General features: G+C 41.0%; 2 protein-coding genes across 2 annotated transcripts; both read right to left on the bottom strand.

Annotated features, from left to right (window-relative positions):
- Positions 1–2,983: 2,983 nt before the first annotated feature.
- Positions 2,984–7,235, bottom strand: eif4e3 (eukaryotic translation initiation factor 4E family member 3). The gene is made up of 7 exons (XM_088310086.1): positions 6,855–7,235; positions 5,621–5,693; positions 5,350–5,444; positions 4,819–4,879; positions 4,266–4,332; positions 4,014–4,169; positions 2,984–3,733 (listed from the first exon to the last, which is right to left on the bottom strand). The coding sequence occupies exons 1-7, from the start codon at positions 7,034–7,036 to the stop codon at positions 3,687–3,689; spliced, it is 681 nt and encodes a 226-aa protein (XP_088166212.1). The 5' UTR covers positions 7,037–7,235; the 3' UTR covers positions 2,984–3,686.
- A 1,026-nt stretch (positions 7,236–8,261) lies between these two features.
- Positions 8,262–24,296, bottom strand: prok2 (prokineticin 2). The gene is made up of 4 exons (XM_088309596.1): positions 23,865–24,296; positions 9,688–9,857; positions 8,673–8,798; positions 8,262–8,502 (listed from the first exon to the last, which is right to left on the bottom strand). The coding sequence occupies exons 2-4, from the start codon at positions 9,757–9,759 to the stop codon at positions 8,377–8,379; spliced, it is 324 nt and encodes a 107-aa protein (XP_088165722.1). The 5' UTR covers positions 9,760–9,857; positions 23,865–24,296; the 3' UTR covers positions 8,262–8,376.
- Positions 24,297–25,406: the final 1,110 nt, after the last annotated feature.

Below are 25,406 nucleotides of genomic sequence, written 5' to 3'. Positions count from 1 at the left end.
TGTTTTAAGGTATGAAAACGCGAATAAAAGAGGAAGATTTGTATGTTGTTGTTTTGATCTTCCAGGTCCGTGACGTGATATCCACCTGCTGCGTAAACGAGGTTCATTGCATTGCAACGGTTGCTATCACAAATACTATTCGGATGAAAACACCACTAAAGTTAGTTCATTTTATGGGGGCTATATATGTATTTCAGCAAAAAAAAAACGCAACAAGGGAGGGTTGTCAGAGAAAAAAACTCCAACGACTTCTAATAAGAACGCAGAGGCAATGAACTATATATTATTTCCGAAATGCCGCTACTGTTTAATTTTTTTTTTTTTGTAAATCATAGCAGTTCCAAAGCCTTTCATAATCGACTCTGACATAATTACCAAACGTGTTGGGAGGAGTTTAAGTCCAAAATGATTTTGTCGAGCTGAACCACATCCGACTTCTGACTAAATGGGTCAGATGCACACAGCGTCGATTATTTGCCTAATTTTTAAATGATCAAGAAAACATTTGGTTGAAAAAAAAATTTGCTTACTGCTCACCATATTTTGCCTTGGGCGTGACTGATGTTACAGTGATTAAAATGTATTTTGCTTGCCTCAGAAGGAAATTACTAGGCCAGTTTAACAGTCCAGTTAACACTAATTGTAAAGCAACATTGATTTGATTTCACGAGAAACTACTTGAAGTCGTTTTTTGTCCTTGATCAAGGTCTGAGAAGCACAACCCTCTTCATTATTGAAGACATTACAGTACTGTACATCTTTTTTTTTCTCCATGGCTGCAGCTGAGAGACCTGCTGCTACCGCTGGTCTTTGTTTCTTAGTAGACAGCGCCACCTTTTGATTAAGTTCGGTAAAAGCCAACTTTATAATATTCATGACGTCTGTTTACCCGAAAACAGAATGCACATTTTTTATTTATTTTTTTGTAAAATAATAATGAAATCTTGGAGGTTTGCCACCTTGGCTCAATCATTGAATTTTTATTAATTGTTCTCATCAAATCAGAAAGAATTTGCAGGTTCGTTGTCTGAGCAATGATAATAAATCACCACAAACAGCTCCCTGATTTCATCACAATTTAACAAATTCAAATATTTTGCTAAAGATGGGCGTCCAGAGTGCCGAGCAACAATATTTGATTTTAATAAAAGTCGTATCATCCTAAATAGTTGTTTTTGCTTATTCTTGGAGGGATGAAACATTATTGGCTAAAATGACCTAAATTGATGCTTCCACAAATTGTTGCTGATGGTGGAGATTACTATTTTGCAGCAAAATTGTAAAACACATCAAAGGAATGAAAACAACTTGTCGCAACACTTTTCCGAAATTATCCAATTATCCGTACGAATAATGAACCAGATTGTTTTATACTTGGGAGTGTCTTTATCATACGGCTGTAAACATGATTGGCTGACTTAATTCAAACAATTTAGATGTATGAAGTCAATCTTTGACATAATTTAAACGTGTTCTGATCTGCATGTCAATATGGGACCTTTCAGCTCAGTGGAGCCGAACAAGCACGTGTTGGTCTCAATTCATTAGCATGTTTCCTCAGTGTCGCCTGCAGCTGGGTTGTGTGGATTGAGGGCACGACTTGATTGGGTGTAGTTGTAAATTAATTGCGGATCATAATCGCTTATGTGATAGCCTCTCTACTGCAAGCATGCGGACAACAAGTAATTAGCGTTCTGTTAATTAGGTAATTAAGCTAATGAAAAGGAGCTTGATTTCTGAAAGCATTTGAGTGGCTTGCACGCGAGGCTTTTCTCCCACAGTGGCGGGCAACGGAAGCATTCAACGTGGAAAAGCCAAAGGAAAAATTTGCATCGCGTGTGAGGGATTGATCAAGCGCTCCGTTCTTCCCGCACTTGTGAACAAGACGGCAAGATTTTTGAACTCCTCCACTTGGAGTAGCATCTCATTCCGGTTCTGAAGAAAGCACCCTTTTCTGACTGAGAACCATGTCCTATGAAGATTGTGGCTTTCACAAAGACAACAGAACTACAAAAAAGCAAAAAAGGGCAGAACGGGGTCGGGTGCCGACAATTTTTCATGACTAAGGCCAAAGGGTCAGGCCAGAAGGGTACTGAGATAACGGCCGGAGGGCGGGGGGCTGACTGGCAAAAAAGGGTCAAGTGCCCAGCTCTGAAAGCAGCGATTAAATAGTGAGGCTACCTAACTGTTCCCTTTCAACGCCTCAGTTGTGGGCGTGGCACAACGCGGGGCGGATTTAAACGTTTGACTTCCGCCCACGCGAATGCTATGCGTTTTTTTAATTGTAATTTTTTCATGTTTTATTCTTTCTAACTATTTCATAAGACATTTTCTCAAGGCGTCACGCGTTTTTAAAGAATTCAACTTATTTAACACTTTCACTCTCACTCCACAGTCGGGGCGGAGTTAAGTTAAATTGTTTGACGGAAGTGGCCAATTTGACGTCCATTTAGGGTGATTAGAGTGTTGTAGAGCCACGAAAGTTCGTTCAGTGTGTTTAGTGGTCTTGAAAATGGGGGTGTCGACGTTGGTTCCGAGTGTGTCGGCCTTTGGGTTCGACAGTGGTCAAAAGGCGTCCACCACATAGAAATGAGTGGCATGGGCCCAGTACCACATGACCCCAGCAGGGGGCACTCTCTGTATGGTTGAGGTTAAGTATCTTCGTTTCAGTCAGTGGATCGTTTCAAAATTTCAATGTGAAATAAAGTGTATAAAAATAATAATAAGCGTGACGTCATAAGACGGCGAATCATCAAAGAACCCGTGGAAATAATTCCCCAAAAATACAAAGAAAAAGAAAGCGTTTAGAGGTCGAGAATCCACGGGGGCGTGTGTTTATGTTTATGCTGCATTCACGGCAGGTGTTAAATCCGGACTTCGGACAAGGAAAAATGTCTTAGGAGGCCCCTTAGAACTGGGCGGTCCGAGTTGTAAAGTCGGAAAAAACGGGGGATCGTAAAGTATATCAACACAACACAGAAAAGCAAGTTCTATCATTTATTGGTACTGGAAACAAGTACGAATCAATGCCAGAAAATGAGCAATTTCTGTTCACTTTTATATAGCAAATGATCTGTGACTCGGTTCGTGTAACTGGAGCTCTAATTTTAAAAGAATTTGTCAAATGTGCTGCGGTTGGAGCATTAAAAGAGACATTTCACTGTAGAATATCTATTTTAGTGCTGCATATGGCTTTAGAAGTGAGGGACAGCGTGAGTGGCCTGATTCTCATCAAAGTGTTACCCTCATTTTACAATTCACATACAACCGATGAAGACACAAGGAACTCATTCCACATCTTGAATTTTGAAAAAAAAATGTTTGTCATTTGTGATAAACGTCCCAAACTGCTTTGGGAAACTAACAATCTCATCACATTAAAACATCGTATGAGTGGATAAAAGCGAACATTTGTTGAACGTAGACGATAACATAGCAGCTAAAGTTATACAATGAACCGTATGAGCTGCGGTGGATGTGGGACAGTGACATGACATAACCACCATAAATCAGTCCATGCTGATGAACGTTTATGTACATTCTTTCAACGGTTGAAGTAACACAAGGCCTCGGTCATTCAATAGTTATAAAAATATATTGACAATACCCTTGAATCTCTTGTGGACAGTGTCTTTTAGTCAAGGCAGGTACAGTTCAGGTCACAAAAAAAGAAAAAAGTGCACCATCTAATGTCTTGAACGCCCTCCTTCAAAGGCATGATGTTCCATGTGAGCTGTATAAGGTGAACAAAAATAAATGCAACACCTTAATAACATTTTATCTGTACAACTACGGTAAGACGCACCATGAGAAAAGAGATGAACAAGAGGAAACGACAAGAAATAACACAGAAGCAAAAATACTGCTAATGCTGCAACTAAATACGCACAACAAAAATTCTGCCACCTATTCGGCAGGCTAAGGTCAGGCACTTGACCAGAGGCGCTTATTTTTATTACTGTTATTATTGAAATGCTACACCAAAAAAAACCAAAAAAAACAGGCATACTTACATTTATAAAAAACTGCTTTAAAAGATATGCACGGCAGCAGCTCGTTGATTTTTCCCAAGATACTTGCTTCATTAGCAAGAGCGGCATTTTTATTCCAAACCTGCACGACATCCTCCCGATCTCTGACACTTACGCTGACGCCAACAACCTCGTCATCTAGAGTTAAAAAAAAAAAGAAAGTGAACAGATAAGTCAATCCATGTAGCAGTAACCAAACGAGACTCAACGGCATAAAAAAGTAGCCCGCCGTACCTGAGGCGCAGTAATCTGCAAACTGCTCCCCAATAGTAGCGAGTAACAATTCTTTCCAAACTGCAGACTGAAACAGGAGGAAAAAGCATATTTTTCTTGTCCGCTTCTCAAAAGTGATTCCTTTGAAAGTCATCCGCACTTCAGTTGCGGTCACAGCAGCGCATTTTTAACAGGACGTTTTTAAATGGGCACGAAACCGCTCATGTGACTCATCGAAAAGAAAACACGTCATTCAGGAACTGGAGTTGCAGCTCAACATTTATTACGCTCCAGTAAAGTCCTATTTCGGACATAATATTATATTGCTAAATTTAAATACCAAATATAACGCCGGGTCCGGTAAGGTTTTATTTGCGATATTTCAACTGTGGGCAAAAGCCGTTTATCAGATGTTCAAGGTGACGCAAACTGGCCAAGAATCACAAGCAGAATACGGAAAGTATGTTTGAGATGTAAAATAAAAATTTAAATAAATCAATAAAATAATCCATGTGCCGTGCGGCGTACTGCATTATGTCAACAAAGATCAAGCAACTTTTGCAGCAACACCTACCGTGCTTTCCTTCGGTACTTTCATCTTCCATACGCCTCCTTTTGCATTGCTCTCCTCTTCCCTGTGGGAGGTCAAAAACAAAAGAAGAAAAAAAATTAAAAAGCCATGTTAGCGGACATTTGATCTGGGAGAATACTGCTCTCGTCAAGCTCAGCTACCACAACGGTATGCATACGAATGAAATCCAGTACATGAGCTTTGTGAATTTCGCTACTCTAGTGCCGCTACCTTATTTTTACTTTAATTCACAACCGCAAAGTACAAACACAATCATTTTGTCAGTGTCTTTTAACCCTGAACATTTATGCTTCGTAAGGAGGGAAGAAAAAAAAACATTCGCCAGATCTTATCAGATGCGTAGTGCAGGTGTACCTAATGAAGTGTCCGCTGAGTTTTGGGCTCACACAGTATGACCAGCAATGGCTGCTGGCGTAAATACGTGAAGTGAAGCTTAATTTAGAGTAAGTATACTGCAATAAAAGCCAAGAAAAAAAACTAAACAAAACACACAAGACAGTTCCAGGGACGTACCAGAGTGGCCTCCGTTCTCCTCGCATGAGGTGATAGCTACATCTCAAAGGAAGGGCCGTGACCGGTGGGATGTTATTATACACGCTCCAGAAGAGCTGCCGGCAACAAAACAAAAAAGACAATATATATATATATATTTTCAGATAATATTGTGCATGTGTGACATTGATAAGTGTAGGTCTGTCTTTTTTTTGTTTGTTTTGGCAAAGCATTTCCACGATGTTTATTTGTCTGTGCTTCAGTCGAAATAGATTTCCTGACTACTGCTTACCTGTACACTTTGCACAGTGTAGATCTTCTTCAGATTGGATTCACATTCTGCTGCAGTTGTGCCTGGCAACGACCTACATCGAGGTGTTAAACGACAATTGGATTGAAAATGTGAAAGTACAAGCTGAATATGGCCTTAATCACAATTTACTCACAGAAGTAACGTAACCCAACATGAGGAAACGTGCGACCCTTGTGACTGCATTATTCGGCTCCACTAATTTGTTAGCGTCAGCATTTTCACACATGAATTTTATTTTGTCCAAATGCCATCAATGCATGTCATTTTCAGAGTAAGGTCATGACAAAAATGAAACGTATTGTGCATCACGGGGTACACCACCAACTTTAAATTTGACTTCCGAATTTTAAAGACTAAGTGTAAAGTAAACTTGACCAACCGTATTTTCAGTAATGACTCTATTTTAAGAATACTCACGTTACTCTTTTCACGCAAACGTCCTAGATTAATCAACCCATAGTTTTACCGGAACAACGACAATGCTTTTGTTCGGCAATCTTCGGTATTTTCCGGAAATGACGTCATTTACAGAACGACGAGTTTGATGCCGTGTTTCAAGCTTGCAAAATAAAGTTTACTGATTCACAACGACCAATAGATGCCATCCATATTTTGGATATTAAATCAGCAGTTTGTGAGTCCACTGGGAGAAACAGCTCCAACCAACCTTTTTTCTTCTGCTGATTATATGAAAAAACGCAAATTGGCAGAATGAACCTTTTTATTCCGGTGAAAGGTGAGTCTATTCTTTCATTTCGGTGTATATCGTAGATAATTATTAAACGGTTAACACAAAACCCTGTGCCTATTGACAATGTCAAAATGCTCTAAAATGGCTGTCAGTTTTAAAAGATCGACGCAAATAATGAAAATTGTTGTTTCACCTTTTCATTCCCTTACATAATCTAAAACATTGACCTAATAGTTCGATACATGCCTACTGTTTACGAGTTGATTTGTTATCAAATGGAGACAGTCGACCGGTATCAAAACTTCAAGTTCAACTTTATTATTGTCACTCATGACTCTTGACTCGTCTGCTTTTCCAGTCTACCGTTACAGAGAAAATAGGACGAGCACACCTCAAATAACATCCCGCAACATTTGCTCCGAGAGGCCTGCTAGCCTTGCACAAAATTGCAGCCGCACTGCGCGAGTCTTGCGAGCGAAACTTTTTGAGTGACAACGCGTTAGATGGTGATCGTTTCACTACCTGTCCAACCAGAAGGTCCAAGGTGAGTGCAACGGCAGCGTTGAGCTGTCTTCTCCTCCTGCTCGGTGTTTCTTTGTGATATTCTCCAACTCTTCCTCGTCGATATCGATGCTGCTTTCGGACGTTGCGCTCAGGTCTCCCCTGTCCATTTGGAGGTCCGCCTTGCCAGCAGAAAGCGCCATGAGAGCAGCTGAAAAGAGGTTTTAAAACAAACAAACTCTTTTGTCTTTTGTATGAATCGCCTTATTAAAATCGCCCGCTTTGCTTTCGACTGCTGCTCCTCAAACGCTCTTTCTGCACACCGACAATGACGTCACTGCGTCACTGGCCAGACGTAAGTGTCGCTCCGTACAGAGAGTGCGAAACAGAACGAAGATGCTCTGCTCTGATAGATTTTCGTCTGCTTAACCTGAACGTTTCAACATATGTCCTTCCGGCGGGTAGTCGAAGAAAGTACATGGTCGACACCGTGACGTCATAATAACTGTGCAAGTGTGCAGGGCCAACAATCGACATATCATGTACGCAGATGATATGATGAGTTGAGTATCTTCGTATTTTTTGCATCTTCGGTAACCTCTGGGTCGCCGCTTTTTCGACTGCTTTTTTTTGACAAATCATTGTTTACAAGCAGCAACAAGTCAAACGCTCATGAAATGTAGTTACATTACTAGTGAAGTTTTGGAAGAACGTTAGCTTTTTGTGCAAGCAAATCACCATACCGGACTGTGTAGTTTTATATTGCAATCCTATAACATGTTAGTTAAATATGAGACATTTCCCAACTACAAGTACTAAATTTGAAACCTTCTCATACTTCACCCGTTATTGTAGGGTGAATTAACTATTGACTGTTTATATTTTTGTATGGTACTAGTGTCAACATCGTGGAGATGGAATTGTCAGGGCCGTCCCCACGGGCTGGCCCTAAGGGGCCATTCCCACTCAAATGCTTGTGCAATGCATATTGTAAATTCATCGTTAATTCAAATGCATTACGATGCCAATGGAGCCATTGAGTGTCATTTGAATCGGACACGATCACAACTTAATGTATAAAGGATCCAAAAACGAATGCCCTAGCAATGACCATCCCCCCAAAAATGTCATGACTTTTAACGTTTTATTTCATTTAATAAAAAAAAAATCATGCTTACTTTATTTTCAACAAAGTGATTTTTTAAATGTAGTGGCACAATAGTTATGTGTAAAAAAAAAAAAAAAAAAGGAAAACCTCAGATCCAAATTTCCAAATCGCTAGATATTGAATCGGTGTCAATGCAACAATAGTGCAAACATGTCTTCAATGCTGTGCCTGCTTGAAAAAAAAAAACACAAAACACACAGAAAAAAAAAATCCTTCTAAATCGTTCAACTTGGCATGTGGGTTGCGACTCAATTTTTTTATTCTAGGACAAAGTCAACTGTTGTTTTTTTATTTAATGCCGTATCAAATACACATCATTATTTAAAAATATTTGAATGACTACATTAACAGCTGCAAATATTTACAGTGGCCGCTTCAGATGTAGTCTTGATCTCTCTGATACAATGAGAGACATTTCGATCGTCCCTCCTCCACAGTCACGCAAGACAGTTTGGGTAGACAAGGACATGTGTGATGGAGTCTTTTCCCATTGAACGGAACCTGGGCAGAAGAATAGAAAATGACCTTCATTTAATGATGTGCAACGTATGCCTCAATAGGTTTATTTGCACAATCCCAATTTCAATCATAAGACTGGCAAAAAAAAAAAACAAGTCAGGAGAAATGATTTTCATGCTTCGGACAGAGAAAATATGGCGAGATGGTCTCACATCGTGGCTCATGGGGTGACAGTCGTCGCCTTCGGCTCCCATCAGCGTACACATACGGAGGCTGCGAATCCACAAACTCACTGCACAGCACAGTCCTCCTCCACACTGGGAGTCCTTCTCACATGCCTGGACACACACACACACACACACACACACACACACCCCGATGGATACAAGTGTGTGCAATATTTTGCCAACGCCTGTGATGTCACTTAAATAAACAATTTGAACTTTCATGAAGTTGAATATTCCGATTTTACATAGCCCCCCCCCCCCACTTCAATAAATGATTGCTATTTGGGTTGTTTTCCATCAGCTATTTGCTGTGTTGCATTTCCATTAATGATTGTTTGTGAGTTAACTGACAAATATTTCATCTAATAACAAATCGTGATCGCATATCGCGATATCAGATTTGGTAGAAAACGTTTTTTTTCTGATTTCTTGATTGAAGTGTCAGACTTAGCAATGACTTTCATTTTGATGAGATGCCAAAATTAAAAAAAAAAAGTGTTTCAAGTGCCAGCCAGGAAAGCAAATCAATTTGTAATTTTCCATTCATCTTGATATGATTGTCGTCATACTACGTGATTTTTATTTAGAAAATCCAAAGCAACATCTTCAGCATTGTTTGGTATGGGAATTTTTTTTTTTTTTTCAAATATATCCATAGCCATATAATATTTATTTACAACTAAAGGTAAAACATTTAAGTTTAAATTAATCCCCGTCTTAACCGTACAAAAAAAATCAAGTATCAGTAATAACAGTTTGAACAACGTCGACTTTAAACCAAGAACGACACTCCAGAAATTGGGGAAACATATTTCCTTCATTCATTTACTTATAAATGATTTAGTCAAAATTAAAAAAAAAATGTGGATCTGTTATGAACCTGAACACAAATTGTTATTCAAATTTCGATACATTTAAATACTTGAATCACTTCCTGATTTCAGAATCAATGCAAAATCATTTTCCCAAATATGAATAACTCTCATTTATTTGGACTTACCCCGGTGATGACGGCGGAAGAGCCGCGGGACACCAACAGCAAGAAGAAGAGCAGCAGAAAGAAAGACTTCATGATGAAGAGGCGCCTCAGTTTTGCTGCCGCGTCCTTCAAGAGAACAACTTGGAGCCGACGAGGGAGTCACACTTTGCCGCACGTGCATACGTGACCGACTAAAGAGAAAAGTCACCCGCTCAACGTTTATAAACCCGGCCCGCCGTTTACAATCATCGTGACTCACTCGCATCAGCATCGCTTTTCAAAAGGAAAAAAAAAAAATGACAATACTCAAGTCTTAGAGCTTTGCGTCTGCCTCTGAGTGCAAGCACGCTTTCTGGAACAGCAACTGACGATACACCCGATTTTTTTTTTTTTTTCCCCCCCCTCATAGTTTACCTTTTCACATTCCAAGGGCAAAGCTTTCATTTCATCCTTTCACATCCACTTCAAGCACATTGCAATGAGAGAGTAGCTTCATTTTCAATCAGAAACATGAACATAGGATGACATTTTTTTTTTCTATGGATATTTTTTTTGTTGCTCTCACACTCTCGTTCAGAGACGTAACACGCTCTTGTGAAAGCAATCAAGCCAATTTCTTTCTATTTGGGTTCGACAAAAGACGAACGAACCGATGAATAATATAGAGACGATACGAAACATGACTTTTGAAGGGAGGAAAAAAAAATTATTGGAGCAATGCCAAGAAAATTTGGAGCCAAATCTTGGCTAGCAAATTCTGCATCCAGCCCAGAATTTTTTTTTTTATCTTTAATTCATATCGGTTTTTGTCATGGGATCGACATGATTGGAATTTGCACTAAATACCTTTATAGAAACGCCGGTCTAAGTTTTGCGTTATGCGCCGTAGTGGGTGTGAACACAGTCCCCTTGTTTCAAAGAAGCTCCTCTAATTCCCTCTAAATGCCACAAGAGGCGCACTAATCAATTTTTATTTTTATTTTTTAATAATCCCACAGCTGATCGAGGCGCACAGGAACTGCAAGCGGATAATATAAAGTTGGCTTGGGAGATCACAGACCTGTGATGTGGGCATTTGTAGACCGCCTTCCACTTGGATCATAGCATGATTTTAAAATACGTAATCAAAATTGGTCTATTTTATTATTAAATATTTATTTTAAATATTCAGAATTTTACCCCGTCCCGTTCCTGTGTCCTGCAATGAGCTGGGAGCCACTTTGTTAAGTTGTAATATCATCATTCTCCACTAGATGGAAGACATGAGTTAAAGTTGCCCTTGCACCGGATCTTCAACTGCCTGATTCTACGTGAGTCTGCATTCTTGTTTTGTAAACGCTCATGTGCCTTTTTGTTTGGCTGCTATACATCAGTTGGGACGCGGCTGACTGCCGATTCCAATTTAGAATTGCGGCAAAAAACACCGGCGCCACGGATACGGAAACATTCGTAATCATCTAACCTAGCGATGTCGAAATGATGCCACTTGATTGTGCTTTCATCCTTTCCTTGGTATGTGGACATCTCATTTCCTGATACATTGGAACTCCCACATGAGAATTCAAGGGCAGGACGGATCTTATTTGCACCCTGACGCAGTAAAAACTCAGTCCTTCGTCTTTGAAAAGATGCAATGAATCGGCCCAGCTTGGGAGATGTCAAGGTTAGGGTGTCGCAAATTGTGATCATGAACCTGCACCGACAAAATTCAGCAAAACACTTTCTGGCACTCCTGTCAATAGGTGGTAAGAAATCCATCTGGCCATTTTCTACCCCTTCTCCTGTTCACGGTCACTGATGAGCTGGCGGAAAAAAAAAAAACATGACCAAGTCTGCCAAGAAAAGGTCAAAGCGTTGAGTAAATATTAAAGTTGTTGTCGATGTCCCTGCAGTTAAATCTGGAATGGGTTCAAAAGCGATCCCAAAGTTACAAAGATTTCTGTATCATCAATTTAGCTAAAATGGCACTCCTACAGTCGCCAAAAGTAGAAGAAAAGCAAACAACAAGAAGATGACAACTTAATTGAGCTTAACTTTCTTTTCCTTATGAGGTGGGGGATAAATGGCAACCCAATCTGAATCGAAGGCTGCGCCATCCATTTAAAAAAAAAAAGATCATTTCTTTCCTCATTTGCTTTTCTGTCAGGCTGATTGCTGATTTCGATTAACATTTTTGGAACCTCATCAGAATTCGAGACGCGTTTATTCTGATGTAAGAAAACATAATACAATGTTGAGTTTCAAATAAATTCCGGTGTGGAAGTTGAGGCGAAAACTTTCGATCTTTTCTTGATGAAGATCATTTAAAAGCTTGATTTTACGATGTCTAATACTAAAGTATGCTTGAGTTTAAAATTTGGCCGTTTGATTGAAATTGTTTTTTTTTTTATTTAAATATTGCAAAAGTTCTTGTAAAATGATAAGTGTAGTATGTTTCTTTATACATGGACATCATTCTCAAATTTATATATTTCCACATTTTTTTGTTTTTTAAGATCATATAAATTTACATTATGGTTTCTATTTAAATATTTTTTTTGTACCCCCCCAAAAAATTCTTTGAATAATTGTGAGTTCAATTATTACTAAAATCGTGATGAATAATTTTTTTTCATAATCGACCAGCCCTGACGTGATCTCCCATCATATTTAGATGGGTCATTTTTGTGTGTGCGTGTAATTGTATTTATTACACGCAAACCGTGTGATCGTGTGAAAGCGAGAATAAAAAGAGCGGAATAATGTCATCCTTTAAAGATAATAGTTTGGCATCTCCACTGAAGAACTCATGTTTTTTTTTGACCTCATGAATAAATAACGACTTCCACCGATGGCCCCGCCTCCGACAGAATTCTTTCTACTCATCCCGACTTGACCTTGACAAACAAAAGTCGTCTCCTCTCATACATTCGCCTTTGTTCGGACGCTAATCCAATCTTGTGACTCATTCAAAGTAGCGGTAGAGTTGTCTGGCTTCCCAGGATCCTTTGCTTCTTCCTCTTGTCTGCGTTGGCGTGAGCGCGGCTCATTGAGTGAGCAAACGTTCACGTCACAGAGCCGCAAAAGAAGCCGGCTCAGCCCTCAAGGTTCAAGAAAATGCTCAACTGGTTCGCGTTGCAAATGGCTTTGGCTTTCCGTACGGGATCGAGTGCCGATGCTGTGCAAAATGAAAAGAATCCTTGTTGCATACATGCAAACACACAATTGACGTTTTTTGTTTTTTTTAAAAATAAAAGCCTCAATTTTTTTTTTTTTTTTATTGAACATATTTTCTTTTTGTGGTTACCAGTCCCCCTGATCATAATTATGGTGGAGTACATACAATACAATGCAAATTTAAATGATGCCCTTTTTCTAAATGTGCCCTCCAACGAGTTTTAAAAATGGACAAAAAGGGGGCGGGGCTTGCCTCGCATTTCATGGGAGCTCATTCCATCTGGAAGGACCGGCAACAGAAAAGGCACGATCCCCCCGAGGCTGCGCTTAGTCCTCGGCACCTCCAGTAGCATTTGGTCCGCAGACCTGAGGCAGCGGGCAGGTGCGTCGGAGTGGATTTGAAGACGACCAGAAGTATCTTAAAGCTAACTTTAAAGTGCACTGGGAGCTGATTGGGGTGATGTGATCTGTCCAATGAGCTCCAGTTAAAAGGCGAGAAGCAGCATTTTGGAACAGATGGAGGCGCTTGAGGGAGGGCTGGCTGACTCCAAAGTCAAGTGCATAACCGTAAAGCACCGATTTGCCGAGCTCATTTCAAATCGCTGTCCAGTTTCAAACCCAAGTTTGAGACTGTTGGCTTTCGGGGGCCGCGGTCGACTGGATTGAGAGTGGAAGAGCCACTTGGACCGAACACCTTGTTTTTGTTGAATTTCAAGAAATTAAGAGACATCCAGATGTTGATTTCCTCTAGAAGTGGTGTCAAGGAGAAAGCGTCTATTCTGATTGTCAAGTTCTGTTATGATTCAAACTTTGAAAAATCGTTGAATGAATCAAAATGAAATATAGTAAGAGCGAGAATTTTTGCATGTGAGCGAGTTTATGGATGATTAATTAACTTGCATGAGATGCAGATGTGCGGCTGCTGCTCTCAGCGGCAGTTGAGCCGGCCGTGGCGTTGTTTTGGCGAGCGGGCGACGGAGAAACAGATGAATTGGACTCCAGGCGACAGATGGCCAATTAGCATCCTCCCGATCACTACGATGAGGTGGACGGATGAAGACGGACGCGTCCAGATGGTGCTGCCCATCTCAGACTGTTTGGATTCTCCTGCATATCCATTTGAATCATTTTACCTTGTTGATGATAAAGACGCGTCATCAAGTTGGACGGTGAAATCAAATCGGAGAGAATGATAAGCAGAACAAAATATTTCCGGGCGTTTTTTTTTTGTGTCTTTTTTCTGAAAAAAAAAAATAGCAAATCTTGTGAGATTTTTTTTCCAATTGTAAAAAATGATTTTCTTACTGCTTGCCATTCCACCACAAAACAATAAAAAGTCATGGCAGCATAGAAATACAAAAACAAACGTCTCCCACAAAGGAGTCGGTACAATATATGAGCGACACAATTACTCTTTTCAAAGGCTGAGTAGTTTTGCTTAATTTTATTTTTATGTTACAGTGGTTAACGTGCATGTGAATTTATGTGACAGTTGTAAATGTGACTTTGAAATCACTTGCAGAGTTCATAAAAGTGAGAAAATTTGATTTGAATTAGATTGAAAGACTTTGGCTAAATAAACTTTCAAGGACCTTTCTGTCCAATACGCAGTTTACGTCATCTTTGACTTCATCGTTTCATCATCATCATCTCATCACCAAATTCTGACATCATCTTTGCTAACTGAAATTCTTTTTCTTTTCTTTTTTAAGCGAAATTTTCCCTTTTTCGGGACTTCTTACTTTTGTCGCTCGTCAATGTAGGTTCTTTATTTGCAGGAGAAGACACGTGACATCTTTGAGAAATATTCTTTGTATTTCAGTGCATTGCCTCCAAACAACTGAAAATGTCCATTGGAATCATACATAAACATATGTCCTTGCTCTCCCTGCTTCTTTCTTATTTATTTTTTAATGGACGTGATAGATTATTTGATTAGATCACCAGCAGTAAGACGTCACCACAGGGTGTCACCTCTGATCACATTTAAGTATCTTCCCCTCCATCCCTGACAACTCACTTCAAGACCAAATAAATTGAGGCCAGCGGGAGAGTCATATCAAGTTTCATTGCTGAAGGAAATGACTGTCTACACGACTGAACTGATTTATTTCGGGGCCCAGTAGCGCAGCGCTCGCTTTTATTTTTTAAAATGCGATTGAACCACCAGATGGCGCAATTGGACCAAGAATGCAAGGTTTGTGCATCCTGAACAATGACGTCACATTATAAACGGAGAAATGCAGGCTCAGGAGACTAAATCTGTTGAATCCGGAAAAAAAAGAACAAAAGGGGGGGGGGGGTGAAAAAGGAATGGAAAGGAAGAAAATGACCATTTAAAGACATCAAATATATGCAGTTGAAAAGTAATAAATTCTGAATGTTTCAACAAGTTGGTGAGCGCAACCCAGCAAAAAAAAAAAAAAAAAAAAAAAAGTATATCTGTATATGAAATGTACACTGCACTCTTAGAAGCGTCTGCAGGAAGAAATTACAAGAGGAGAGCGGGGCATCATATTTTGTTGATGCCCTGCCTATGACGGCAGGTCTGAGTACAATATTTGTAATTTAACTGATTTCTGACCATGTGTCACCCTCGCCGTTGAAAGTTTGTTTGTGTGTGCAGTTTGGATGTACTGCCGTCATGTTTTGTCTGCATCTCTGACTTCCTTCCACATTCCCCCCAAAAAATACATGTCGGGTTTATTGAAGAAAATTGTCAAATATTAGTGACTTCAAAAGGGGGCTTGAGAACAAAAAAAAATATTTTGGGTATCTTGGAATCAAACATGAAGTCGATTACATAATTTGCTTTAGCGGGCCACATAAAATGATGTGACGGGCCAGATCTGGCCCTCAGGCCATGAGTTTGACACCAGTGGTGTAACCAATATTTTTTTTTCTATCAAATCACCGGACACCCACCAATCACAGATGATACGAGCACCACAAAGAGTTGAATGGTTTTTCTGCTGGCCGCCTGTCTGTTTCCACGGCAGCAGCAGCAGCAGCAGCAGCCTGTTTTCACATTCATAGAAATCCCATCCATCAATTCCCAACAACAGACACGAGTTCCAACGTTGATAGAAAACACGAGACGGCCACAGGCTCCTGCTATCTTGAAGCCGGCAGACGCGCGCATCACTTGTAGGCCAGCTTGGAAAAGATGCGGCCAGGTGACGTCCCCTTTCGTCGTCTACGTTCCGCTCGGGCCTCGAGGCAAGAGGCCGTTTGTTCGCTTGCGCTTGCGGAACTGGGACAAACAATGCTTTGCTGCAGCCTGTATCCCGTCTCAGCCCTAAATCTCCTCTCAGTACAACAACAAAAACGGTGTCATCCACGCATTGGCAAGTAGCAGCGAGCACATAAATGATTCACCGGCTGGCTGACTCGGAGGAGCGAGCCTGTGGTGCTCTGCGGGAGGGAGAGACGCTCAATATGCAGCACCAGGAGCGCCAGTTGGCAGCAGCACGCACACGCCGCGGAGTTTACTGATGTCTTCGGAATGCAACATCCCATGCGCACCCAATCTTCCACGCCCACTTATGAATCCAGACCAGCAAAGCCTGAAGTCAGACGACCCGCTCCATCGCCTCTCAACATCTCCTTACGCTCCCCGCTGCAGAGGAGAAGCTTCTCAGCGCAAATTCACAAGGCTCGCAAAAATAATCACGCGACAGCAGCAGCAGCAGCAGCAGCAGCCGAGGCGCGATGACGATCACACCAGTGCCCCCACTTGTGGATTTAATATCGCAGCAGAAGCGCCTTTATTTTCCCTCCACGTCCCCTCAGGTTTCCAATCTCCTCGCTCTTCGCCTTTGTTATCTTCATTATCAGTCAGCGTTGAGTTTGAACGGCACAACTGGAACAGCTGCAGATGCTTCACCGCTGCGCTGCTCATCTGTGACCATCGCACAATCACACAACTTGCAGAGATCAACTGTGGGGTGCCGCACGACATTTTACAGGGCAAGAGGCCGCTAGGTTTACTCTGTGTTTTTTTTTTTTAATATTTGACATCTATTTCCTGATGCTTTGCTACACATTGTGGTCACGGGGGAACCGGATTGAGATAACTTGGATCTTTGACGTCTATAGCCGTCAGTGGCAGTGAATGAGTTCGATATGTGAAAACCTGGGGTTGAGGTTTCAGGTTTTTAATCCTATGACAGCAAATTATGATTATTTTTGGAATGGATTAAATGGACCATATTTGTTCCCCTTGAAATTGATAAAAAAAAAATCAGTTACTGGTTTGGTTCATAAAATGTTTAGAAAATTCCAAATAAGAGCAGATGTTTGCAAATGTCTTATTTTGACTGAAAAAAAACACTAATCGGTCTGCTTTCATGAGGTGTTACAGAAATTAGACGGCTCTTAATTTTGAGCGATTGAAACCAGAGGATTTTGACTTTCAAGTTAAACAGTGGCTCTAAACGATTAATCGATTAAGGAACGATGTTGAAGATTGATTATCGATTTATTGATTAAGTATGGCATCGATTCTCTACTTGTTGACTTTCTATGTGAATTTTCTCCCAAATATATAATTACATTTTTAAAAACGTTTTATTTTTCAAAGATATGATACAGCAGTGTAGCGTGATAGCATGTTTGACATTGAACATGATTCCCATGTCGTCACAAGGCAGCGTGCGTCCGAGTTCATTCTCCTTACTCATGTCGCAGTTTCTCGGAGTTGTGAATCGTTTTTATTCTTCACACTCCAAAAAATGGATCACCGTCTCACTTCCACTCCGTCAAAACTGCCCGCGTCCGCCCGAGAGGCGTTCAAAGCCCGCATCGGAAAAACGGAAATCAGTGTTCCCTTCGCTGGCAATTGGAAAAATCACTGTCATTCAACAAAACGGAAATTCCACCAAAGCGTCAGAAAAATAAACGACATGGAGGTGTTTGAGAATTCATGGCAAAGCAATCACTCAATTTAACATCATCACACACACAATTTTGACGCCGGTCTGATCTCCCACAGTCAGTTTTTATGAGGTTACATCCAGCTCCTGCGGCGTATACAGTCCAGAAAAATTTGAAGGATTGATGCTTTTTTTAATTTCCCCCCGTGGTCGTCATTTATTGTCTACGATGTTCAATTTATTGTCAGTGGACAAACCCACACCCGACTGTAATTGTCAGTAACCGAGACGGGAAAGAATAGACTTGTTAGCGAGACAATCTGAAGGGGAAGTGACTTCTTTTGACAAGTAACAGCAGAAGCCATACAAGTGTTGCTTCCAAATTTTCGATTCCACACTTGGTTATCTAATGGGTGCCTGAAACACACGTTGGCAGTGTTCTTTAGCGGAAGAGTCATCCTGTTGATGCAGCATGGAGCTTTTAGGGAGGAACACTTTGACCTAGGATTGGATTCCATTTTACCTGCCAGAGGTAACAATTGACAGTCCAGGGTCAGCCAAATGAATGCGTTCATGTTTCGCCTTCCTCTGTGCCTGGCGGAGCACTCGCTGTTTTGTTTGGAGCGCTCCCAAATGGAAAGCCACTTTGGGAGTCCGGCCAAATTGTCAGCCTTTTGCACGCCAGTTTGCGAGTGAGCGATGGACGCCGCCAGCGTGAATGGAGGCGTCATCGGGGGGACTGTCGGCAAAACAAAGCGTCTACCTAACCTTACTTTCAAACACACAAACAAAAAGTCACCTTGTCATAAGAGTCCACAGATTTTTTTTTTTTTTTTTTTTGCCTGTGCCAAAAGTGGTCATCTCACAAAAGGCAAAGTCGCTGTTTGTGCTCCTTTCATGGTAACAAACACCACTATCGTTAGAAGAATGAGGCAAATACTTTCTGGGTCTTAAAAGAGCGCGAGAACGATCGAGTAAAAATAGAAGTGTTTATTTCCCTGCTTTTTTTTTTTTTTTACAGACATTTTCAAAAAGATTCACATCGATTTGCAAAACAACACCTCATGGAGAATGATCAGAAGAGATCATCATTATTTCAGACGTCATGTTTTTTTTTGTGTCGAAGATGCTTTGAGATTTTTCCAATGTAAAATGAGTTCCTCGGCTCCAAAAATGTTTGCAAGCACTCTTCAGGCTCTTTTATCTTATGTTACGCAAACACGCGCAATTTATGACGACAATTTATGACCGGTAGCGTTTTACAAGATTTCCCGTCCTACGAGCGGCCCCCTTGTGCCCACGTCAGAGCGCAAACATTTCCGACCCTCGTGCGCCCACTTTGCCCGTGACGAGACCGCCAGTCGCATTTCAAAAGGGCCGAGAGGAGCCACTTTGACTGGCTGTGATCACTCCCACAACGGCGGTCACCGACACTTCCGGCGCCATTTTTTCAATTCATCATTGTTTGTGCTTTTGTTTTCAGTGTCCCAGAAACGGAATGTTTGTTTCATTTCTAATCTGCACGATTGAAATCAACTGAAAAGGAAAAGCAGAGGACGCATTTTGTGACCTTGACCGCAACGATGTGTGACAAATGACGAGCGTTGTTTATTACTTTGAATGGGACTTTTGTTTTCCCTTTACGTCTATTTTTATGACGGACTCGCAGTACATCCAAACGAGGATTTCATCCTTTTCTTTTTTTTTTATCTCCTCCCGAGTCCTCCGTTGTCAGCGGGCCGTGAAAGCGCAGTTATCAGGAGCTCTTTTTGAAATGGATATGTAAATCCTTCACAGTTTGGTCGTGTTAATTATTAAACAGGCTGAACGTGATACAGTGACATAGTTACAAGAGGTCAAGACTGATTACACACTTTGGGCTTGACAGACAGCGAGAAGGCATTTGTTCAGCAGTAATTAGCCCAAATGATAACATAACACAACGCTCCCCATTAAGCGCGAACACTCTGGGGGAGCGGAAGCTTTGGCAGCTACAAATATATCTCCTCGCTTTTGTGCTTTACTGCCTGCGTTACATAAAAAAAATGAATAAATTAAAAAAAAGGCATCGGAGTTTGAATAAGTGAACGGGTGATATTAACCCAAATACAACCTGAGGCCGTTGTGTTTAATGCGGATGTGTAATAAGTGTCAAGAAGCATGGTATCACAGCGTTTGACCTGCAGGGAAATCGGCTTTACGAGCCTCTCGAGGGTCCAAGGTCCATCAATGATTTAGTGCACGGCCGCGCATGTTAACGCTACACTTTTGCGTACTTATTATGGAGGACTGAAGCGCATGTTCTGCGTGCGTGCACACACAATTAGCCTTTGCAAAGCTCACGCGCACACAAACGCACACCCATAAGATGATTAGGATTTAAAGGCGGCCTCCTTTACACCGTTTCATTTTCTTCCGCATCACATGACAAAACCGTAAATTAGGGGGAATTAATTTCAAGTATTCTAAATAGAAATGGAACACCAGGAATTTCCTTTTTAGCTTTTTTTTTTTTTAGGGTTTAAATACATTGGGCTTATATATATTTATTTATTTTTTATTTTTTTATTTCACCACACTCACGTCGCAAATCAACTTTCTCCATTCAAGTTAATTGGGATGTTGTTCAAGCCTCCCCAAAACACGCAACAATGCATGTTGGAATGAGGAAACTAGACTTTATACTAAAATACTTAACACAGACAGCAGTGAGACAACTAAGTACAATTTAAAATAATTAAAACACTTTTGTCAAAAAAAAAAATAAAAAACAAAATAAAAAAAGGAACTTGAGTTGGCGTGCAGGTAAACAAAAGCAACAAGACACGGCACAGACAAAAGACAGACGACATTTGACAACGAACTAAGAAGAAGAAGAGAAGGAAAGCAGCGAACTAAATAGAGACAAACTGACGAGCCAACGAGAAACACCAGGACAAGACCAAAAGCTCGGAGGGAGCTGATTGGCTCACACGAGGGCTCGGGATAACAAGCACAGGTGGACGTAATAAGCTAACGCCTCAAACTAAACAAAGGAAACGCAAAATGAAAACCAAAAAATGCAAAAGCCACTAACAACAAACCCCATGAGACAAACGTTGACAATTTTTAATTTTCTTTCAGTTTATGACATCTGCATCTCGATGTGTGAAACACCTCAGGGTAGACTTTATATATATTTTCTTTTAAAGCCACCCACTTTTCAAGTGAGCAAAAGTATTGGAACATGTGACTGATGTTAGATAGGACCGGTTTTTGGCTTTGGGTTTCACCGGTGAAAATTGCATTTGCTGGAAAACAAACACGAATCCGAGAGTTGTCCGTTGGAGGAAAACAAAACATTTTGAAGTTGAAAGAAGAATGAAAAGCGATCAGAGCTATATTGCACCAACATTGAGCACTGCCAATCCTACTATTCGCAATGTCCCGAAAACGACCGAAACGACCGGTGCACTGAGCAACAAACGTCGGACAGGTCGGCCAAGGGTATCGACAGTAGGGGGCTGTATATCTGCCAAATGAGCTGACGCTTGCTGGGAAGTGAGTTGAGTCACCTGCCACAGTACACCACAGCACTCGTATGTCAAGATTAAACTAGCATGTCGAAGAAAAAAAAAAAAATCAGCCGATCAACAATACAAGCTCGTACCTAAAAAACACAGAAGTCAGGATATAGTATAGTATAGTATATTATATATATATATATATATATATATATATATATATATATATATATATATATAAATTTCAATTTATTTATTTAATTTTATTTATTTTTGTATATTTTTTTTTTTTTTTTATGTATTTTTTTTTTAAGGCCTTGCCCGCCAACCACTGATTTGAAGACACCACTGAATTGTATTAACATGAATCCCAATCGATTTTCCAACTAAAGGACAAGATTTAAATCCATTATTTGCTCCGCCCGCTCCTCCTTTTGAACTTGTAAATTATGCTGAATTGTTTCATTTATTGCAACTATCGCATTCCTTTTTTTTCCCTCTCTTTATGTTCAAATAACGCAATCAATCACGACATGAAAGAGAATATTTGCAGCAGCTGTTCAAAGAAAAAGAGAGAGCAAATCCACCCACAGACAGACATGAGGAAGAAGAAGTTCTCCAGCTGAGATTTACTGTTGCACTTTATGAGCACTGAGACTGCAGCTCGGTAAATCCGTCATCGTTGTGCTTTTATTTGGGAATTTGATCTCTCCCGAGCAAACGGAGGCGGCCTTTTCCATTTCGGTCTGACACGAGCGGCGCGCTTTGTGTTGTTTGGGCTCACAAATATCTCATTGACTTGATCCGGCGTGTCCGACATGACGGCACGCGTGTTGGACGAATGCAATACGCCGCAATGAGATGAGAAGTGAGCCGGGCGCTGCAATCGCATGCTAATGACACGCAGCAGGGAGGCCACACTTGAACGTTCGGAGACGGTGAAGAACGGCGCCGGCCTCTCCGCCTCTTCTTTAACTCTTGTAATTACTTGCCGCATGGACAGCTGGTGCGGATAACGCCACAATTAAATATCATTTTCCGTGATGGATTCATTATTAAGTCAATCATTTTTTACCCGGAACAATTTGCTACAGAATACGTAATAACAGTTCGGCGGCAGTGGTGTAAAGTAATGACTTGAGAATACTTAGTTACTGTACTTGAGTAGATTTTTCTGGAATCTGAGTTTTATTTGACTATTTTTTGTGTGATTGATTTTTTTTATTATTATTATTTAAATTTTAGTCCGAACATCTGATTTCTATTCCGTATGCCAGGGGACCTCAGTCCTGTTCCTCAAGGTCAAGTGTCCTGTCTGCTTTCCATCTCACCCAGCTGCAACACACCTGATTGAAATGATCAGAAAACGAACCTGATCATTTCAATCAGGTGTGTTGCAGCACAAAGAGATGGAAAACGGACAGGACACCGGACCGCGAGGAACAGGTTTGAAGAACGCTGGCAAAATGGGCAAAATGTATACTTTTTGGCTTATAATTGCGTTCATCCGTTTTTTTTTTTAAGGCAAGTACCTATTCCTTGACTTTAAAACAGAGCGCCGTTACCTTTGCCACATCTGCGGCCGAGACACCCTCCCTGCTTATCCTGTTCCGAGGCGTTGGGAGCCGGAGCCTAATCCTGCTGACTTTGGGCTTGGTCGCCAGTCAATCAATCAATAATGACAGACAAGCATTCCCACTGACATTTGCACAGAACTCGAGGAAAACACAAAATTAAATTCACCCAAAACCAAAAGTCCGAAAAGTGTGGATTTAATTGCAGATACACTTGCGACGCCATTTTCAAGACTGACCTTTTCGAGAGAAGCTTGGTCATCCGACACTCGCTCAGTAGTGCGTAAGTGTCTTTCTGTTCGTTATTTCTCCAACCGTGGTGTCATAAACGATGGTAATATGAGGGGGATTTCTTCAAATCGGACTAAGTAGGACTTCACTGAAGGCCGACATATGAAATGCACGGCCCTCGCGTTAATAGCGCAACATTTTGGTTACCAAACTAACCAGAGCAAAACATCATTTAGGCTAGCTCCAGGCGACGCCAGATGACATTCCAAGGCAACATGGAGAGTCTTGCAATTTGACCCCCCTCACATCTAAATGAACTTTTATTTATCGTCTTGTTGCTTTGGGTTGTGACCTGAAAGCGACGCTCTGTTTTACGACGTCTCCCAAGGGAGAGATTGTGTGCTTCCTCGTCGGCGTTGTGGAAGCAGACATAAGTCAAACAGCAGGAGGAAGGATTCCAGTCGTTCCCTTCAAGATCCGGCTTGAAGCGCCACCTTACTCATGTTACAGTCAAGCGTGTTTCCAGCTTCAACAACAACTACACTAACGACTGCAATATGAACCCCAAAAATGGCGCCTCTCAACCGGCAATTGCCTCTAAACTGCTGCCATTATCTACAATAGCGTGACTCAAGGCCAGCAGTGAGTATCTTGGTGGAGTACAACTTTCACCGCATCATTTTGACAGGTGGTTCTAATATTTCGCCCTCGTGGAGCTAAAACAACATCCGATTCAATGATTTAGCACAGTTCTACACTAAAGTCAATTACAAACACGCACACAAACATACGAAAACCACATTAATCTTTCAAATCAATAAAAGCAATTTCAGGTTAATAAGCAAAGATGGACACCTTACCTTACCGGACCGGACCGTCCTCCATTAACGACCGGGGCACCCTTCCGTCATCGTCCCGCCGTCCCAATTCGTAAAATAATCGTCCTGCGTCACCATCTTCTTGCATTTCAACAGTCCTCCAAAAACGTCCGCGGTGTCTCCACGTTATAAAATCGGACATTATCTATTTTATAAACAGCGGCAGACGCTTTAGTTCCCCAAACGATGCCAACATTCACCGATGAGCTCGGACCGGGTCGCACTGTAGAGATGGTTGTATTTATTGCACTCATAAAAACTGACTCTTCATACATGGCGAATAAAAAAACTGAAATGTGTTGAAAAAACAGAAGCTGTACAAATTAAATCGTTTTGAAGGTATGAAGCAAGCATTTGAGGTGATGGTCTGCTAAGCCGCCGATGGGGGGGGGGGCGGGGCGAGGAAATGGCTGATTGAGAGCTCTTGTCAACTTGTGGGCTCGCTCATGTCAAGTGTGAGTGCACTTGTGCCAACAAACACTCAATCAATAAAGCGCCCATCGCCGCCGTAGACGCTCGCCCTGCGTTTGTGTGGAATGACACAGAGCAGGCGGAAAATAGATAACTTCAACAATTTTATTTGTGAAAAACTACAAGCAAAATTCATAAATAGACATTTCTATTTGAAGCAAGAAGGAAATTGATCAGGTTAGCCTATAAGCGCAAAGTCGTGCACATGCCAGGAACATGTCGTTATTTCAACATTAGAAGCTTGGACGAAGAAGCTGTGATCTGCCGAAAATGCGATGCACATTTGCACACCAGAAAACAAAATGTGGCCATTTCACAAGGGAGGGGAGAAACAATGACACATCAGCTCCAGGTTAAACAAAGCCAAAAGGGAAAACATAAAGGATAAAACAAAGAAGGGATTATTGTATTGTCCTACAAATTGTTCCCACTTTTCTTTTCAACAGAGCAATAGGTTTTCAAAGCATTGTACAAGACATCTTATCGGAAGGAAATGAGTTTGTATAATACACTGCGTTGGGAATTCACGTTGAAGGTATACAGTCAGTAAACAAGCATTCTATATTTGGAATCTGGTGACAAACAAAGCTAAAAAAATGTAACCATCTTTACACAGTAAATTAAGGTTACTGGTCGCACACAAGAACAGAACTGCTTGCGCGGAAAAGAAAACGAGGAACAAAAGACTTTCAGCTTCAATGCCATTTCGTAGTGTTTGCAGGTTTGAAAATGTTCTGTACAAGCGACGTATCCTCAACTCAAACGACCTTTTGTCAATAATTTCAATTTTCACTTGCGGTACGACGCCGTCGCAGATAAGGCAAGTTAAACCATGGCTTCTGAGGCTCATTTCGGAAAGAGTGCATTACAAAACCGGGGGGGGGGTATTTTATGTAGAAATCCAACATTTTCCAGCCCACGAAAAATCAGATGGCTTCTCCCCACTTTGAACACTGATGGCATTCTTTGTACGCAATAAAGCACATGATTACATTTGAACCACTTAAGAGCAAAAGAAAGAAGACGATATGATTAATCCCCCCCCACCGGGAG

Source organism: Idiotropiscis lumnitzeri, chromosome 11 (assembly GCF_059441095.1).
Source record: "Idiotropiscis lumnitzeri isolate Australia: NSW breed Sydney's pygmy pipehorse chromosome 11, RoL_Ilum_1.0, whole genome shotgun sequence".
Classification (NCBI taxonomy): Eukaryota; Metazoa; Chordata; class Actinopteri; order Syngnathiformes; family Syngnathidae; genus Idiotropiscis; species Idiotropiscis lumnitzeri.
This window is presented reverse-complemented; position numbering and strand designations above follow the sequence as displayed.

What these genes read in the sequence shown, in the direction of transcription:
- eif4e3 (XM_088310086.1), bottom strand. Translation starts at nt 7,036, where the DNA reads ATGGCGCTTTCTGCTGGCAAGGCGGACCTCCAAATGGACAGGGGAGAC. An exon ending in GGAGAACGGAGGCCACTCTG is followed by an intron (nt 4,880 to 5,349) that starts GTACGTCCCTGG and finishes GACCTCCCACAG; the next exon opens with GGAAGAGGAGAGCAATGCAA. An exon ending in TGCAGATTACTGCGCCTCAG is followed by an intron (nt 4,170 to 4,265) that starts GTACGGCGGGCT and finishes TTTTAACTCTAG; the next exon opens with ATGACGAGGTTGTTGGCGTC.
- prok2 (XM_088309596.1), bottom strand. Translation starts at nt 9,759, where the DNA reads ATGAAGTCTTTCTTTCTGCTGCTCTTCTTCTTGCTGTTGGTGTCCCGC. An exon ending in CTTCCGCCGTCATCACCGGG is followed by an intron (nt 8,799 to 9,687) that starts GTAAGTCCAAAT and finishes GTGTGTGTCCAG; the next exon opens with GCATGTGAGAAGGACTCCCA. An exon ending in GTCACCCCATGAGCCACGAT is followed by an intron (nt 8,503 to 8,672) that starts GTGAGACCATCT and finishes TCTTCTGCCCAG; the next exon opens with GTTCCGTTCAATGGGAAAAG.